This window comes from Heloderma suspectum, chromosome 16 (genome assembly GCF_057233095.1).
Source record: "Heloderma suspectum isolate Gila_16-S chromosome 16, 16-S_ref, whole genome shotgun sequence".
NCBI lineage: Eukaryota > Metazoa > Chordata > Lepidosauria > Squamata > Helodermatidae > Heloderma > Heloderma suspectum.
The window spans coordinates 12,845,676-12,862,361 of record NC_139473.1 but is presented as its reverse complement, the minus strand read 5'-3'; the positions used below and the strand labels follow the sequence as shown (position 1 = coordinate 12,862,361).

Below are 16,686 nucleotides of genomic sequence, written 5' to 3'. Positions count from 1 at the left end.
GAGCCAACAATGTGATGTGGCTGCAAAAAAGGCAAATGCTATTTGGGGCTGCATTAACAGAAGCATAGCTTCCAAATCCCAGGAAGTACTAGTTCCCCTCTACTCAGCACTGGTTAGGCCTCATCTGGAGCACTGTGTCCAGTTCTGGGCACCACACTTTAAGAAGGATGCAGTCAAGCTGGAGAGGGTTCAGAGGAGGGCAGCGAAGATGATTAGGGGACAGGAAGCAAAGCCCTATGAGGAGAAACTGAAAGAACTGGGCATGTTTAGCCTTGAGAAGAGAAGACTGAGGGGAAATAGGATAACGCTCTTCAAGTTGTCCCAGAAAGGTTGTCCCAGAGAGGAAGGCCAGGATCTCTTCTCGATCATCCCAGAGTGCAGGGCAAGGAATAATGGGCTCAAGTGACAGGAAGCCAGATTCCAGCTGGACATCAGGAAAAACTTCCTGACTGCTGGAGTAACACTACCATGGAACCAATGACCTAGGGAGGTGGTGGGCTCCCCCACATTGGAGGCATTCAAGATGAGGCTGGACAGCCACCTGTCAGGGATGCTTTGACTTGGATTGCTGCATTGAGCAGGGGGTTGGACTTGATGGTGTTGTAGGCTCCTTCCAACCCTACTATTCTGTGGTACTTTTATTCTAGGAAGCTGGACAGCCACCTGTCAGGGATGCTTTGACTTGGGTTCCTGCACTGAACAGAGGGTTCACTTGATGGTTTTCTAGGCCCCTTCCAACCCTACTATTCTATTATTCTATATGCATTCTGTTCATTTCCTGAAAAATGTTTTATCAGCAATGAATGCAAGCTGCCTAAGAACTGGAGCAAAGCAAAACATGCTTCATCAAGTTTCTATCCCTCCAATCTGAAAACACAGAGGGGATGGGGCTGCAGTGGACATTGGGACTTGCCTGAATCCTAGAATAGTAGGGTTGGAAGGGGCCTGTAAGACCATCGATTCCAACCCCCTGTGAACAGGGAAGAGTCCTTGTCCTCACTGGCGCATGCACATCCCAATGTCCAGACCACCTCCTCAATCTCAGAACAGAGATAGCAGCGGGGATGAGGGGTGGCAGGATTTGTCTGTGTGTGGAAGACCAGCCGCTGTCCCCCGAGCAGGAGATCCAGGTCCAGGACAGCTGTCATTCTCACTGCTGTCTCCAATCAGAGGTGGCAGTGGGGCTGCCCTCCAAAGGGATTTCTCCAAGGGGTGGGCACTAGACCTTAAAACCATCCCCCTGGAGGAACCCAAAAGAGGCTGTGTGGGGTGGATTGGGGTGGCTCATGGGCTGTATTGAGGAAGTCATTTTTAAAATCCTCATATATGCCTGCCCAAGGACTGAGATCTGTTGGAGGGGCCTTCCTCTGCATCCCAACAGTATGAGACATACACTATGGTGGGATGTGGGAGAGGGCCTTCTCTGCTGTGGCACCCCGGTTGTGGAATGCCCTCCCCTTGGAGGCCTGATTGGCACAGACATTGGTCTCATTTCAGCGCCAAGTAAAAACATGAGCCTTGGAGGGCTAAATGCATTCCCTAGCACATCGCTTTAACTGTGTTATTTTTTTTAGATTTTAACTGGTATTAGTTTTCTTAATAGTTTAATATGTTTTTAGGCGTTGAAATTATTTGTTTTATACTGTCTAAATTGATTTTATCTGTATGCCGCCCTGAGAGCTCAATAATATAGGGCGGGATAGAAATGTTTTAAATAAATAAATAAATAAAATTAAAAAAACATTCACTAGACTTTTTGAGGACAACTTACTTCTGGCTCTCCAGCCCATCTCGTCCACTCACCCCAAACATGCCCTTCACAACACAGCTAGGAAGATTATAAGAATTTAATTTGTTTCATTCTTTTAATGGACTGTTATGCTGCTCCTTCTGGCTGATAATTCATCCTTACCGTCCAACTCTTCCACTGATATGTTGGCCAGTTGCTCACTGTCGCTGGCAGCTGAGAGTGACCGGTTCAGATAGTTTCCCTTGTACAACAGCCCAGCCGTGACATGATGGAATGGCATCTTCTCCCTAATGGAGCAGAGAGAAAGCAATGTGAGATCACATTCTAGTCTTTGCCCAGACTTTTATCGAAACAAAAGCATGGTTCATTCTGGAATAATGAAATATAATGAAAAGGCAGGCAAGGGAACAAAAGAATTTGGGGTACATAATCCAACTGAGTTGAGCATTGCACCTTTTAAGGGGATCAAACACTGCTGTTTTGTTTTTTAAAAGCTATCTCATATCCTGCACTTTCTTTCCAAAAGAAAATAAGCTCCAAGGTAGTGTACAAAAACATATAGCTCAGAAGAATCATCATCCTCAACAACAACAAAACACTGCTTTACCCCTCAGCGATGAATGTACGGATTGTATAACATCTGTTCTATCTGTGTTTCACTGATTGTCAGGCACCTTTCGCTCCATCATCTGCCCAACAACAGAATTGGATTTTTTCATTTCTGAATTTGCCCAAGTACACGATTGTGTAAATTTGCAAGTGCAGAACTGTATAACTATCTCCAAAATGCGCATGTTGACACTTCAGCCTATGGGGGAAATGGACATTTTTGGCCTTTTTTTTTTTTTGCATACTGCAAAGGAACCAAATGAGATTGGATTTCACGAATCCAACCCACAGATTCCACAGCAGACCAGCTTTTGCCCTGTCAGACAGATTCCACAGACTTGCAGACTGTTTTTCTAACCTTTGGGAATTTTGTGCAAATTTCATCATATGAATTTGCACAAAATTCCCAAAGGTTAGAAAAACAGTGAAATACTTCTGCAAGGGTGCAGGGTTCTGGTGCTTATGTTACATATGAGTGTCTGTGCCCTGTCTTTCACTGTAGAATCACTTCCTCTCAATGGGCTTTTTTTTAAAAAAAAGAAATCAGGAAGCATGGGCAGCTAAACTTCTGTAAACCACGCCAGAGAGCTTCAGCTACGGGGTGGCACAGAAATGTAATAAACAAACAAACAAACAAAATAAACTTAAAATCATCACTAAAATAAATAAGTAAATAAATAAATAAATGATAAACAAATAAACAAACAAATACATCAATAAATACAATTAATAAAAATAATAAAATAAATGCATAATACATAATAATAAAGTAAATACAATGAATAAATAATAATAAAATAATAGAAAATAATAAATAAATAAATAAATAAATAAATAAATCAGGAAGCGCAGGCAGCCAGGGGAGATGGGTGTGGAGTGATGGAGAGATTCATAATAGAAAGCGCACGCGCACACACACACACACACACACAGCACCTCTCGCCAACCTCTAAAAAATAAGCTAAACTTTTGTAAACCACCCAGAGAGCTTTGGCTATGAGGTGGCACAGAAATGTAATAAACAAACAAACAAACAAATAAACAAAATAAACTTAAAATCACCACTATAATAAAATTAATAATAATGGTAACAACAACAACAACAATAAAATAACTACCTATAATTGATAACAAAATAAATGCATAATACTTAATAATAAAGTAAATAAAAATGAATAAATAATAAAATAGAAAATAAAATAAATAAATAAAAAGCAGGAAGCACAGGCAGCCAGGGGAGATGGGTGCAGAGTGATGGAGAGATTCATAATAGAAAGCGCGCACGCGCACGCACATGCACACACACACACACACAGCACTTCTTGGCCACCTCTAAACAATAAGCTAAACTTTTGTACACCACCTAGAGAGTTTCAGCTATGGGGAGGTATAGAAATTTAATAAATAAAAAAATAAGCTTAAAATCACCACTAAAATAAATTCAAAGGTAATTCTAAAGTACCCTGAGAATGTGGCAGAAAAATGGAAGCCTCGCTTTGTAAGCGGAGAAATACAGAGCACGTAAGTAGGTATGCATGGGATGAGGTGTCCTTCAGGTGTCCCATTTCTAAAACTACTGATCCGCAACTTGTTTTGGCTCTTACCTATTTCATCTAAAATTGATGCAAAGAGCTGGTGAGATTTTGTAACAGTCATAACAGTACACATCAAGTGTACTGTATACATAACTGTATACATAACAGTACAGATCAAGGATGCTTAAGTGGAAACCTGCAGGACCAGATCTGTACCTCACAGGAAATTTATCTGAGATCACAGTGGCCCTGCCAATTTTTAGTCCAGGGTCAGTACACAACATATTTGCTCACTGTTTCACTTGTAAGAAATGCAGACAAGACTGGGGTTTATATTTCATATACATTTTTTATGGTAGATTATGGAAAGGCCCAGGACTGTTGGACCTTCATGACAACCGTCAAGAAGAAAGTCCCCGCCTCCCCGCTCCAACTGACGAGTTGATGACCTCATACTTTCAGAGGATGAGCAGTCCATAGCTTTGATGCACTGGGAAGTAGTGAGACTTGGCTGCAATCATATGTACACTTTTGTTGCCATAAGTGGAGACTGCTGAATAAACATGAGCAGGTACAAGGTGCAGGTAGTGTGAGAGCCAGTGTGCTGCAGTTGCTTGCAGATTAAACTCTAGGAGACCATGAAGATTGGCCACGAAGCTTTCTGTGTGACAGTGAACTAGTCTCTCTCTCTCTCTGTGTGTGTGTGTGTGTGTGTGTGTGTGTGTGTCTGGCTTCCTTATGAGGGTTGTTGGGGTGGAAAGGAAGAGGGACCATGGGCACTGCCTTGACTGCCTCATAGAATGGTGCTGTCCAGCTTCATAGAATCATAGCATAGTATGTTAGGGGCCTACAAGACCATCAAGTCCAGCCCCCTGCTCAATGCAGGAGTCCAAGTCAAAGCGTCCCTGGCAGGTGGCTGTCCAGCTTCATAGAATCATAGCATAGTAGGGTTGGAAGAGGCCTACAAGACCATCGAATCCAGCCCCCTGCTTAATTCAAGAATCTAAGTCAGAGCATAGAATCATAGAATAGTAGGGTTGGAATGGGCCTACAAGACCATCAAGTCCAACACCCTGCTCAATGCAGGAAGCCTACAGCACCCGGTATTCCCAGGCGGTCTCCCATCCAAGTACTAACCAGGCCTGACCCTGCTTAGCTTTGAAGATCAGGTGAGATCAGGCGCATCCAACCCTTTGCAGGGCCTCGGAGGAACAGTACGATGCAGATTTAACTATTGTAAATGCAAAATCTTAATTGTTGCAATATTTGTTGTAATCCTCCCTAAGTTTTTTTTTTTTTTTTAAGTAAAGCTGGGATATAAATACTTGAACAAATAAATAAAATGCCCTAAACAACTTGGGACCAGGATACCTAGTAGACCACCTCTTCTTATACATACCTGGGTGCACTTTAACATAATCAGAGGGGCCTTGCTGATCATTCTGAAATTAACGAATGTCGCCACACAATACCTCGACAGGGGGCCTTCTCGGTTGTGGCACCCACCTTCTGGAAAACCCTCCCTCATGAAGTTTGGGAGGCAAAAAATGTGACATCTTTTAAATGCCTCCTGAAAACACATTTGTTCAGCCAGGCTTTTCTTGGGCTGTAATTCAGTTAATCATGCTGCTCCATTGTACCACTCCCTGTATTGCTTTTATTGCAATTGGAATTGTTTTTAATGTTCTGTTCTTAATATTTTTATATTTTAATTGTGATTTTAAGGTTTAGTGTGAACTACTGAGGTTTTTTTAAAAAAAAAAAATTATCAGCATATAAATATCACAAATAAATAAATAATAAATATACCAGGAAAAATTGCTTGCAACCATGCATATATATATATTATATATATTATATATTAGGCAACATTGTGTACACAATTGTGTATTAGGAGAAATGTGCATGAAAAAGCATATGAGTTTGCATGCAGACTTTTTTAAAGCTGTGGAAAACTAGATGTCATCAAATTCCTAAATTTAAAATAATAAAATAATAATAATAATAATAATAATAATAATAAAAATAGAAATTATCTGAGTTAAAACTAGAGCTGTGCACAAATGCCCTCTCAAAATTCTCCAGCCTATTTGTGGACAGAGGAACTGGGGGACAATTTCACTGAATTTCTCCTAGGGGAGGAGAAATTCTCCAACAGTTTCTCACTCATTATTATTTTTATTAATTATTATTATTAGTATTAATTATTATTATTAGTAGTAGTAGTACTTCTACACCACCCCATAACTGAAGTTCTCTGGGTTGTTTACAAAGGTTACAAAGGTCTCACTACTGGCAGGGAATATAGCACAGGCCGTTTCTTTTTTCCTCTGGGTTTTTTGTTTTTTGCACTTCTCCTACAAGTGGCAACAGCATCGACTGGGCTGAGATTTCCATTTTTTTGAGGCAGAATTTTGATTTTCTTTTGGAGGTCTGCGAGGTGGCCCAGGGTGCTATGCAAGTTTTCTCTCTCTATTACACATCTTCCCATCACTCTGCAGCCTCCCAGGCTGCCTGCACTTCCTGAACAGAAAAAGGCCCAAGGGAGGAATTGCCTCATGATGGCTTTAACTGAAGTGTGGGAAGCCAAGGGGGCTACAGACTGCCACAGAGATTATTGTACAACGACAGGCAGGTCACTCATGCACACTCCTCAGCCACCACATAAGTATGCTAAGCCCAAGAACCTCAAACCCAACCCATGAGCCTTTCTCCAAAATGTCTCCTCCTTTGAATTTCCTTTCGAAAGCATCCCCCTGCCCCATCAAATTGAATGAGAATGGTTGAAAAAAAATGTGTGTGGGGGAGGGAATTCAGCACAGCACTAGTTAATACTGAAATTTTGGAGGAATGGAACTCAGGGCATGATGAAGGTATGGAACAATAAAGGAACAGAAATGGGAAATGCACACAACTCTACGCTGTGGAAACCAAGATTAAAGAGTTCAGTCCATCATGATCCAGAATAGGGCCTTCAGTGTCATAGCACCCACTGTCTGGAACGCCCTACCTCCAGAGGAGGCTGGTGGTTCCAGTTTTAGTGGGGCAAAGTTCCATTCTGGGTTTTAGTTGCAACCAGCCAGAAGGCTAAAGGAGCTATCCAAGGTGCTGGAGCCATTTGTGGGATAGGGTTCAGCACCTTGGATAGCTTCTCCAGCCTTCTGACTGGTTGCAACTAACACCCAGAATGGAATCTCTGCCCCACCAAAACTGGAACCACCAGCTTCCACTGCTCACCTCTACAAATTAGGCAGGCACCAACCCTTCCGGATTTTCACCCCCTACTGAAAACATACTTTTTCTAGGAGGCATTGCCAGAAAGGCAATATTGTGTTCTGTATATTGCTTCGAAATGTCTTTAGTAAAAGGTGTCCCCAACCAGTCGTGTCCGACTCTAGGGTGCGGTGCTCATCCCCGTTTCTAAGCCGAAGAGCCAGCGCTGTCCGAAGACACTTCCATGGTCATGTGGCCGGCGTGACTGAACACCGAGGTGCATGGAACGCTGCTACCTTTCCCGCCGAGGCGGTGCCTATTTATCTACTTGGAATTTCTTGCTTTCGAACTGCTAGGTTGGCAGGAGCTGGGACTGAAGACGGGAGCTCACTCCATCACGCGGCACTCAGGTCTCGAACTGCTGACCTGCCGACCTTCCAGTCTGCAGTTCAGCGTCTTAACCACTAAGCCACTGCGATCCCATCTTTAGTAAAAGTGATTCACAGATATCAGTAAATACATAAATAAAGAATGAACAAATGAACAATGGTGCTGTCAGGACAGGACATTGGGGCAGAAGGCCGGGGCCCCACTCAGCAGGCTGAACAGTGGGGTCACCAAATGCAGCAGGTCTGCTTACCAAATTTTGAAGTAATATGCATTACCATCTAAACTGAGGGGTGTCACAGAATATGAATGCATCATGTATTGTTCAGCAGAATTCATTGTATTTCATAGGAGTGCTATTCCTAATAATCTGTGTATGGCGACTGTGATTGGTAACAGATGTGATTAGGTGTGTGTGTGTGTTGTGAGATAGCTGAGTTCTGGAAAGTTGTCAGGGTTCCCCTTATGAACTGGACCCCTGAGAAACTCCTTAAGGACCTCTTGCCTCCTTAAGAGTCCCACCTTCCTTCTTTTAAATTTCCCCTTCCCAATAACATGGGCTGTTTAGGCTGTAGAGGTGGGGTGAGTGGCACTTCACACACTTGGGTGTTAACTACAACCATTTATTGGTAAATAAAAGCAAGCAAATCACAACTAAACCTATTTACAGAATAGAACTGAATGATACAAAAGGCATTAAGAGAAAATAAATGTTGCAAAACACACATTCCTTTACCGTCGCTGTACTTAGGCTTCTCCAGGCTGCTTCTTCCTGCTCTCTCTTCATGCTCTGGTCTCTCTGACTCTATTCTTACTGGCTCTCTTGCTCTCTTTATATACCCTCCTCCCTCAAAACTGAAAGTACTGCTTTAGCCCTGAAGAAATGAAACTTAACTGGGGAAATGAAACTACTCCTCTGAGGGCTACGTCCTCCCAACAAAAAAAACCTCTAGGCATCTATGCATGACCTTTTTCCTTGCCTCCGTAGGCCTCAAACCTTCACAAAAGTATTGTTGGAAATGGAGCAAAGTTGCCACAAGTGGGTTAGGTAAGTACCAGAAGCAGAAGGCAGCTTAGCTTAGGAGGGATATCCTCATCTCGCTGTTACTGGTGTCAGTAGCAAACCTGGCTACACTGGGGAAACAGGAGTGGTATGATCAGGTCTGAAATTTAGGATGAGGTCATCAATGCAAAGTTTATAACAAGCCAAGGTCTGGTCTGATTGTCCAGAGAGATCCTGGGAGAACAAGAAGCCTTCCAAATATGGTTACCTAAACTCTGGCAAACACACTCAGCAGACAGGTAACTATAGGACCTTAATGATGACTGCATTGTTGACTTAGAGAAATACAACTTCACGTTTACTAATAAATATGCTAGCCAGGGTGAGGGAGCATAAAACCATTAAGTCCAGAGCCTAGCATTACCTAACTGCACCACTGTGAACGAATAACCTGCAAATGTTTCTCCTACAGTTATGTAAATAAATCTTAAGCTTGAATATTTGATAAAACATTTTCCTTTGTATATTACAAAACTGCAGGGGTTCGTCTGTTATATCAGGCCTTTCTCCAGCTTCCCTGGCTGGTTAAATCACTTTGCTTCCCAATCTATCAAAATGACGCTTCCGAAGTGCCAACGTACACATCAAAAGCATTAGAGAAAAGATGCCCTTCTGCCAAGTTTAAAACGCTGGGTAGTTTTTGGCTGGCTTGTTTTCTGCTGGACAGCATGTTCCAGAGAGCTGTTCATCTTATCAGCTATTGTCCCAAATAAAGTATCTAGACATAAAGTACATCGATATATTTCCCCCCTTAACATGCTGCAAGAAAAGTTACTGTGGGGTGTGTGTTTTAAAGAACAAAACAAAAAAAACCCATTTAATTAAGTTAGAGGTGGCTTGAAACTGAACACGTGAATTCAAAGTGGTCACATATATTATACTGCAGATCTGATTCAAAACAACAGCTCAAATGTATGTAAATGATCTGTGGCCATCCTTCTTTCTTAGCATCTATGCCCCCTTGGGACATGCATGTTTCAACTGTCCCCATTTGCCAGGGACACTGATGTTAGGAACAGAGGAAGCTGCCTTCTGCTATCAAGCCACTGGTACAGCTACTTTAGTATTGCCTATACTAACTGGTGGCTCCAAGATCACCACAGACGGTGACTGTAGCCATGAAATTGAAAGACGCTTGCTCCTTGGGAGGAAAGCTATGGCACACCTAGACAGCATAGTAAGAAGCAGAGACATCACCTTGCCGACAAAGGTCCGTCTAATCAAAGCTATGGTTTTCCCAGCAGCAACATACGGCTGTGAGAGATGGACTATAAGGAAGGCTGAGCACCGAAGAATCGATGCCTTCGAACTGTGGTGCTGGAGAAGACTCTTACGAGTCCCCTGGACTGCAAGGAGGTCAAATCAGTCCATCCTAAAGGAAATCAACCCTGAGTGCTCATTGGAAGGACAGACACTGAAGCTGAAGCTGAAATATTTTGGCCACCTAATGTGAAGAGAAAACTCCCTGGAAAAGACCCTGATGCTGGGAAAGATTGAAGGCAAAAAGAGAAGGGGACAGCAGAGGATGAGATGGCTAGATAGCATCACCGATGCAATGAATATGGACTTGCGCATGCTCTGGGAGAGAGCGCAGGACAGGAAGGCCTGGCATGCTGTGGTCCATGGGGTCACAAAGAGTCGGACACGACCAAACGACTGAACAACAACAATACAAACTGGCAGCATCTCGCCAAGGTTTCAGAAGGGGGTATCCCCCATCCCTGCCTGGAGAGACCAGACTGACCATGGGACCGTCTGCATGAAGGACATGTACTCTACCGCTGAGCGATGGCCCTGGGCAATCGTCACTCATATTTTGCCTTTGGGGAATGTGGTATTGAAGAAAAGAAATATGCAAGTTATAAAGGACGCAGTCCTATACACACTTACCTTGGAGTACGTTCTACTGAACTCACTAGGACTTACTTCTGAGTAGGCATAAATAGGACTGTACTGTGAAGTGGTCATTTATCAACTTCCCCATCCCCCAAGTCTCAGAGTGAGGAAGAGGAAGAAACTTGTCTTTAGCCCGTACGTGTGCCCATGCACAGGAACACTAAGGCAGCATACAGCTCCCATACTAAACATTAACAAGAACCCTGCTGGATCAGACCAAAGTGGCTAACCAAATGCCTTAGGGAAGTCTGTAAGCAGGACATGAAGACAATAGCCCTCTCCTGTTTTAAGTCCTAGAGGCATTCAGGTGATTAACTCAGACCCCTAGCTCTGGGGATTCACTCAGGCTCCTAGCTCTGGGGATTCACTACGCAAGGCTGCATATTGTTGCCCTGCTTATTTAACTTATATGCAGAGTACATCATGAGAAACGCCAGGTTGGATGAATCACAGGTCGGAATTAAGATTGCCGGGAGAATTATCAACAACCTCTGATATGCAGACGATACCACCCTAATGGCAGAAAGCGAAGAGGATCTCAAGAGCCTCTTGTTGAGGGTGAAAGTGGAAAGTGCAAAAGCTGGTTTGAAACTCAACATTAAAAAAAACGAAGATCATGGCATCTGGCCCCATCACTTCCTGGCATATAGAAGGGGAAGAAATGGCAGCAGTGACAGATTTTATTTTCTTGGGCTCCAAGATCACCGGAGACGGTGACTATAGCCATGAAATTAAAAGACGCTTGCTCCTTGGGAGGAAAGCTATGGCACACCTAGACAGCATAGTAAGAAGCAGAGACATCACCTTGCCGACAAAGGTCCATATAATCAAAGCTATGGTTTCCCAGTTGTAACGTATGGCTGTGAGAGCTGAACTATAAGGAAGGCTGAGCGCCGAAGAATTGATGCTTTCGAACTGTGGTGCTGGAGAAGACACTTACAAGTCCCCTGGACTGCAAGGAGGTCAAATCAGTCCATCCTAAAGGAAATCAATCCTGAGTCTCATTGGAAGGACAGACACTGAAGCTGAAATATTTTGGCCACCTAATGCGAAGAGAAAACTCTCTGGAAAAGACCCTGATGCTGGGAAAGACAGAAGGCAAAAGGAGAAGGGGACGGCAGAGGATGAGATGGCTAGATCGCATCACTGATGCAATGAATATGGACTTGAGCACGCTCCGGGAGAGAGCGCAGGACAGGAAGGCCTGGCGTGCTATGGTCCATGGGGTCATGAAGAGTTGGACATGACTGAACGACTGAACAACAACAACTAGCTCTGGGGACTCCTAGCTCTGAGGATCCACTCAGACCCCTAGCTCTGGATGACTCCTAGCTCTAGGGAGTCACTCAGAGGTGACTCAGACTCCTCCTGCCCCGCATTTCTGGCTAGACTGTCAATTTCAGCTGTCTAGCAGTGGGACAGCAGAGCAGCCGAAGAGGCTGCTGGATGACACATAGGATGTGGTGTATCGGCAGTTCCGCTCTCCCTGGCCTGGAATGTCCCCTGGAATGCCGCATTTTGGCCTCTCCACACTCCTCTTCCAAGCACGGAGCGTGGGGCTGTTCCAAGCACAGAGTGCAAGGGAGCGAGGAAGGGGGGGCAAGGTCAGTTCCCATAAAACAAGATATCCTATGGCCATCTAGCTGCTGACTAGCAGTCACAGGATTGCTCCCAAAGATGCTCAACAGCAAATCAGTAACTTTTAAAGCTTCTGTGTATATCCTCTCATATGCATAAATCCTAGACTCTGTCTGTCTGTCTGTCTGTCTGTCTGTCTGTCTGTCTGTCTGTCTGTCTCGGTCTCTCTCTCTCTCCAGACTCTCTTCAATTTAATTCTTCACAGACCCCACGCAAATCCCTTCTCTGTTCAGAACCCTATCTTAAACCATTTCTTTTACAAACTCTGTCTGAACTAAACCCTCTTTCATCTGGTCCGTATCTGACTCGCCCAAACACAGCACCCTGTTTATATTTCACACACACTACACGCCCTTCACTCATTCAGCCAATCATGTCACATGAGCTAATATGCCATTCCTCCTATCATTCATCCCACTCTCACTCAAGATATCCTAACCACAAAACAAAGAGTCATAGCATGAATACACATCTGTAACTACAATTTACATCGCACAGAGCAGCATTTAAACTGATTCCTGGGGGAAAGCCAGGTGTTGTCACGGAGTGTCCAGCTCAAGAAGAACCATTCCTAGGGGATGTGGGTGAAAAGGATTTTGATTGCCCAAATGCAGATGTTGTAGAAACATGGCATGAACATTCAATAAACCATGATAGCCAGTCAGAGAGACTAAAGGGTCAGAGGAAAAAAATGCACATCCCAGAAACATTAGGAGAGGTACAGCACGTATAGGTGTCTCTATACTAATGTTAGGAGCCTCTGAGCTACGGTGGGGGAAAGCGGAGTGCTTGGTGTTAAAAGAGAACACATATATATATGGCTGCCTATTCACTAACAGGCCAGGTTTAAGGTATTAGTAAAAAAGGTAAAGGTGTCCCCAACCAGTCGTGTCCGACTCTAGGGTGCGGTGCTCATCCCCGTTTCTAAGCCGAAGAGCCAGCACTGTCCGAAGACGCTTCCGTGGTCATGTGGCCGGCATGACTGAACACCAAGGTGCACGGAACGCTGTTACCTTTCCCGCCGAGGCGGTACCTATTTATCTACTTGCAATTTCTTGCTTCCGAACTGCTAGGTTGGCAGAAGCTGGGACTGAAGATGGGAGCTCACTCCGTCACGCAGCACTCGGGTCTCGAACTGCTGACCTGCTGACCTTCCAGTCTGCAGTTCAGCGTCTTAACCACTAAGCCACCACGGCCCCTAAGGTATTAGTACTAGTGTATAAAGCCCTAAACAACTTGGGACCAGGATACCTGAGGGAGTGCCTCCTTCTTTACCAACCAGAGAGCTTTGGCTATAGGATGATATAGAAATGAAATAAATACAAACAAATAAATAAACCTGCCCAGTCACTGAGGTCATCAGAGGGCATGTCCCTGGTGGTTCCACATGGACCCATGGCCCAGCTGGAGTCCACCAGGAAAAGAGCCTTCAGTGTGGTGGCCCCCTTCCTGTGGAACTCCCTGCCTTTGGAGGTCAGGCAGGCGCCAACACTGTGTTCCTTCCAGCACCTCCTGAAGATGTTATTTCAGGAGGCCTTCCTTGTGTGACCAGCCGCAGGTTATTAAATATGACCTTATTGGGATTTGTCTTTAAAAAAATGTTCTAACTCTTTTAACCTGGTATTTTATTCTTTTACCTTGTTGTTCACTGCTCCAAAATCTTCTGATGTGGAGTGGTATATAAATATTGTAAATAAATAATAAATAATTATAGCGTCAAATGTGAGGGTTGAACCAGATGGAAACCGGGACCACACAGTGCTCAAATGTAATTTATATGTAAGTGGAAAATTGCCAAGGATGTCCAACACGGTCACATTTTACTTTAAAAAAGAGAAAACTTCTCTAAAATAAGGGAACTGATAAAATGGAAGTTGAAATTGGGAGTCAAGTGGGTCAAACCTCTCCAGAATGCTTGGAGGGTTACTCAAAACCATAATAATAGAAGCAAATCTAGAATGTATACCGCAGGTCAGGAATGGCCCAAGAGGTCACTAGCATGGTTAATGAGTGGTGTCGAGGAAGCTATTAGAGGCAAGAAGGCTTTCTTCAAAAAAAGGAAGATATTACCCAAATGAGAATAAAAGGAACAGAAACTTGCACAAGAAATGCCTCTCTGCATACCAGTTGCTAGGGACCTGTCAGGGTGGAGACTGAGCCGATAGAACCCCAGAGCAGTTCTGATTCTGAGGAACATCAGTAATCCGTGGGAGAGGAGCCAGCTCATCCCTCACAGGCACAGCAGCTGGCAGAGATTCCTCCTGCCAGCATTCATGAAATAGATAGTGACCCTGGAGGTGAGAGAGTGCAGGAGGGGGGCTTGCTGGACGCTCAACACAGACGCAGGGAGCGACCAGTGATGGAGGGCGCGGAAAGGAGGCGTAGTGCCCGTTTGGCGCACAAGCAACGTCTGCATCCCATGGACCCAAGGGAAAGAGGGAGGATCTCTCCCTAGCCCATAAGTTCAAGGTCTTCAAGTGACTCTCCTTCAAACAGGGACCAACTGCCTACCCGGAGCACAGGCTACTCTGCTGTTCCTTGCTTAGTCGCTGGTGATTAGCATCTGAAAGAGTCATTAAGTTGTAAAAGGATTAAAGCCTTGAAAAGAATCCTTTCATCTGTGTCTTGAGTTGGCTATTGGAGTGTACTGAAAGAGGCTGCTAGGGCGCTCCTGACAGGAACAGAATCAGGAGGGTCGTATTACACCACTGTCTTGTTTGTGGCCTTCCCATAATATCTGTTTGGCCACTGTGACTGTGAAAACAGAATGATAGCTTAGATAGGCCTTTGGTCTGATCCAGCATGGCTCTTGTGTCCTTCAGCTCTAAGCAGCCTTAGTCCAGGTTACCTGAAGAAGTGGCTCATAACACCATCACAGGAGCTATGCTGGGTCAGACCAAGGGTCCACCTAGCCCAGCATTCTGTTTACACAGTGGCCAACCAGCTGCCTTTGGGAAGCCTGCAAGTAGGACGTGTGTGTGACAGCACTCTCCTAGAATAATAAAATCACAGATTTGGCAGGGGTCTTGGAGATCATCTAGTCCATCCTCTTGCGCAATGCAGGCTCTGCACTGTGGGGTGCAGCTACAGCATCTCTGACAGCTTGCCATCCAGCCTCTGCTTAAAGAACTCTAGTGATGGAGAACCCATCACCACCTGAGGCAATCAGTTCCACTGTTGAACAGCTCTGTTAGGAAATTTCTCCTAACGTTAAACCGAGATCTGCATTATAATTTCCACCTGTTTGGTTTTGGTCCTGCCCTTTGGAGCAATAGAGAACAAGTCTGCTCCATTTTCAGATATCTGAAGACTGCTATCAAGTCTCCCTTTAATCTTCTATCCCACGGGTAATATTAAGAACATATGAAGAGCCCTGCTGGATCAGCCCAAGGGTCCATCTGGTCCAGCATTCTGTTCATGCAGTGGCCAACCAGCTGTTGACCAGGAAACAAGCAGGACAGGAGCACAGCAGCACCTTCCCATCCATGTTCCCCAGCAACTGGTGTACATAGGCTCACTGCCTCTGGTTCTGGAGGCAGCACAAACCCATCAAGACTAGTAGCCGTTGATAGCCTTTTCCTCTAGGAATTTGTCTAACTCCCTTTTAAAGCCATCCAAATTGGTGGCCATCACTATGTCCTGTGGTAGCTAACTCCATAGTTTAACTATGGAGTGAAGATGTCCTTCCTTTGATCTGTCCTGAATCTCCCACCAATCAGCTTCATAGGATGACCCCACCTAATATTATGAGAGATGGAGAAAAATGTCTCCCTATCTACATTCTCCAGACAAGGCATCATTTTGCAGACCTCTTTCATGTCTCCCCTTACCCTCCTTTTTTCCAAGCTAAACAATCCCAGCTGTTGTAACCTTCCCTCCTAGGGGAGATGATCCAGCCCCTTGATCATTTCAGTTGCCCTTTTCCGTACTGCTCTTCTCAGAATCTTCTCACTTTCAACCATTCCTCATTGGACATTTCCAGACCCCTCTTCTCTGCTGCTTTTCTCTGGACATCCTCTGACTTGTCAATGCCCTTCTTAAAATGGGGCATCCTCCAAATGCAGCCTGACTAAGGCAGAAAAGAGTGGAACTGTTATTCCCCATGATCAGGACACTATGCTTCTGTTAATGTAGCCCAAAATTGAATTAGTTTTCTTTAGCTGCTGCATCGCTCTGATGCTCATATTCAACTTGTGATCCACTAAGGCAGCTAGCTCCTTTTCACATGTACTGCTATTAAGCCAGGTCTCCCCCATCCTATACCTGTGTCTTTAAAAAAAAAAAAAAAAAACCAAAACTTTATGACAGTTGTTCAAGTTAAAATATATAGGCAAGTATACAAATATCAAGACATAGGCTACAATTTCTTCAACTTAATATAGTCAAACAGACTGCTCTTGTTTGCATGGCAATTAGAAAGAAATGAGCCACCCGTTCAGTAATGTGTGGGATCTTATCCGAGAGACAGTTCATTACCAATTTTTCATCTGGTTGGCCTGGGAAGTTGGTCAGACGAGGACAAATTATGTTGTGTCTCAAATCAGAGTAAAAATTACAATATAAAAGTGCATGTGTCAACGTTTCGGGGACCCTCC

General features: G+C 44.3%; 1 protein-coding gene across 2 annotated transcripts in view; it reads right to left on the bottom strand.

The window, feature by feature from the left end:
- LOC146334970 (calcium-binding protein 8) overlaps positions 1-2,030 on the bottom strand; it is a 102,757-nt gene extending 100,727 nt beyond the window's left edge. For both annotated transcript variants that reach the window (XM_084823305.1, XM_084823306.1), the window contains exon 1: positions 1,913-2,030. In XM_084823305.1, the coding sequence (XP_084679431.1) occupies positions 1,913-2,030 (118 nt within the window). The remainder of the gene's footprint in view (positions 1-1,912) is intronic.
- Between the last annotated feature and the right edge of the window lie 14,656 nt (positions 2,031-16,686).